Raw genomic sequence first — 2,815 nt, forward strand, 5'->3', positions numbered from 1 at the left:
CTGTATCTGAGCGATTGCTAGTTCGGTCAGTAGCATCAGCACGCCAGTTAGGTACTGGCTGTGTAAAAACTGTAAGAAAGGAAAAAAAGCATGTCAAAATAATTGTAATTGACAGTTTTCCACACCAAAAACGGTTGGAAACCCACAACCCAGTGTTCTGTGTGATTGGTCAGCTTCTCTGTTGTCGTCTGCAAGGTGCCTTTGTTACTACTCTGACCCTGGTTACGGAGAGGACGCACACAGGACACTCCTTTCAGAGCCCTCTGCTACTGTCACGTGTGAAACAAGGTACCTAAGAAACACCCTGCTCCTACTCCAGCTTTTTGGAAGGCGAGAATCCCAGTACTTCTGCTCCTCTGGCTACCTCCCTCTGTAGGAAGGACAGGAAGGAGACTGCCAGCTTCCTTGACTAGCCATGTTTTGCCATACTGACATAAGTCTGACTTGAACTCATTATTCCCCATTATGGAAGGGCCATAACTGAGTTTACAGGGACACATTGCATAGGAGAACCCTCTTCAGAAGGCCCAGCCAGTATCTCTTGTGTTTACTGACCTGCAACATGAAAAGTTTATGGTTTTTTAAACTACTACAGGTAAAACCAGACAGTGTAACACTAACGTTTAGTGGTTTGCAGTTGCCCGGCTGAAGTTGTTGAGATGCTTCCCAGCAAAGCTTGTTTTCTTTCATTTGGTGAACTCACGTTCCAGGACAGTAGTTTTAAGCAAGATGTTTTGACTCTGAAGATCACCCATCTCTTAGTTAGGACAACATGCTACTTAAAGCCTCACCTTTATAGTCCCGTCAGAGTGGGCCGAGGCGATTGCTGTAGAAACTTTCATCAGTTTTGCAGCTGACAAGTGGATCTTAAAGTGTCTGTGGAAGTGAGAGTAAAGGCAGTCCATAAAGACATCCACATCTTCCTGAGTGATCTCTCCTGGAGTGTTCTGAACTGTCTCCCACAGAGCTTTTGCATCCTCTGGATGAATGGCGTAGGAGATATCCAGAGGCTGGGGCAGACAGGGGACAGAGAAAACGAGTTCCATGGCAGACAGAGTTTTATCCACATTGCATCCAGTCCACATAGCCGCCATCCAGCTGAGATTGAGAGGGCTGATGGCTAAACGGCGGAAGCAGCAGTCAAAAGTCTTCTGAAACCAACTTCCGACCATGGACGTGTAACTCTCTGTCCCGTTAACAAGAAACAGAGGTAAACAAGTGAAGCCCTCTGGGAGGTTCTCAGAAAGTTCATCTCCAGACACCGAGCAGAAACAGCCCGACCATATCAGCTTCTCTTCTGAGTTCTTCTGGGAAGCTCGTGATCTCGAAGAAATCTGGGACGGGGAAAAGAATGAAAATAAATTTGAATGCTACAGAGCAAGTTTGATTGAATCTAGACAAAAGGTGGGGTTTGTTTTATAATTCCAGGAGGTTTTTCTCAGGACCCTGCATGCAACATTTATTTCTCACACAGTTACTCAGTTTACCCATCATATCCCTAAAATATGTGTGCAATTCTGTTCAAAACAGCAGGAAAAGCCCTTTTTACTTCATTAGGAACAGCACTGCAGTTTAAGTTTATGCTGCTTGTAGAACCATAGAATGGTTTGGGTTGGAAGGGACCTTAAAGCCCATCCAGTTCCAACCCCCCTGCCACGGGCAGGGACATCTTCCACTAGACCAGGTTGCTCCGAGCCTCATCCAGCCTGGCCTTGGACACTTCCAGGGATGGGGCATCCACAGCTTCTCTGGGCAACCTGTCCCAGTGCCTCCCCACCCTCCCTGGAAAGAAAGCTTAAGAAAAGCCAATCCATGGCACATCCTATAACCACTGACATACCGAACCTGGCACTTCGGTGGTACCTTTCACTCGAGGCAAAGCATTTCAGAAGCATTAATTAGCCGTGAGCTATGGCCAAGAGGTAAAGTTATATCAACTTTATTCTGGAAGTTAAATAACCTGACAAAGTTCTTGCAGTAAACTGACTTCTGAATGAAAAGATTGCTGATCAGCCTTACAACTGAGTTCAACTTACAATTTGTGTTCAACTCAAAATTGCAATTAAACATACCCATTCATTATGGGATGTGCTGTTCCAGTTAAAAATAGACAGGACCCCTTTCATTACATCTTTGATACTCCAGGAGGTATTCCATGCTGCTGGAGTTTAGTATTTTGTTTTAAGAGACAGAGTTATTTTATGACAGCAAAAGCACTTTGTAAAATGCAAGCCTCAATTAGAATCACAGAATGGTTTGGGTTGGAAGGGACCTTAAAGCCCATCTAGTTCCAACCCCCCTGCCATGGGCAGGGACACCTTCCACTAGACCAGGTTGCTCCAAGCCTCATCCAGCCTGGCCTTGGACACTTCCAGGGATGGAGCATCCACAACAACTGCGGTTCTCAGTATCGGTAGGACTCCTTACCTGCACGAGAATCGCAGGCTGGTCACACTCACTGCTTTTCAGCTCTAGAATTCTGGAGAGAGCCACTTTGACGCCCAGCTCAACCCCTATTTCCACCGCCAGCCCTCTCTGCTTCTCGGCAGCAATGGAAGCGCTGAGCAGCCTCGCGTAACCCCTCAGGTGAGCGTTGGAGAAACCGTACAGAGGGCTCACGCTGTATAAGGTCCACTGCTTGCGCAGGAGAAACGCTGCTTTCTGAGGGTCCAAGCCTCCCTAAAAATAAAATAACAACGTAAAACCCCAACAAACAGGGATAGCCGCCTCCCATCAGGGCTCCGTGCCCGGACAGGCCGAGCGGGAGGTGGCGGCGCGGCAAGGGGCAGGGCCAGCGCCGGCGGGGGCTGAGGGG

The 2,815-nt window shown here is 47.7% G+C and overlaps 1 protein-coding gene across 1 annotated transcript; it reads right to left on the minus strand.

Moving 5' to 3' along the window:
- Positions 1-6: 6 nt before the first annotated feature.
- Positions 7-2,679, minus strand: CENPL (centromere protein L; the record flags this gene model as incomplete). Its single annotated transcript, XM_010158668.1, has 3 exons — positions 7-69; positions 792-1,334; positions 2,428-2,679. Coding segments are annotated over 3 exons (858 nt in total), but the record flags the coding sequence as incomplete, so codon positions are not given.
- Positions 2,680-2,815: the final 136 nt, after the last annotated feature.

This window comes from Eurypyga helias, unplaced genomic scaffold (assembly GCF_000690775.1).
Source record: "Eurypyga helias isolate BGI_N326 unplaced genomic scaffold, ASM69077v1 scaffold48649, whole genome shotgun sequence".
NCBI lineage: Eukaryota > Metazoa > Chordata > Aves > Eurypygiformes > Eurypygidae > Eurypyga > Eurypyga helias.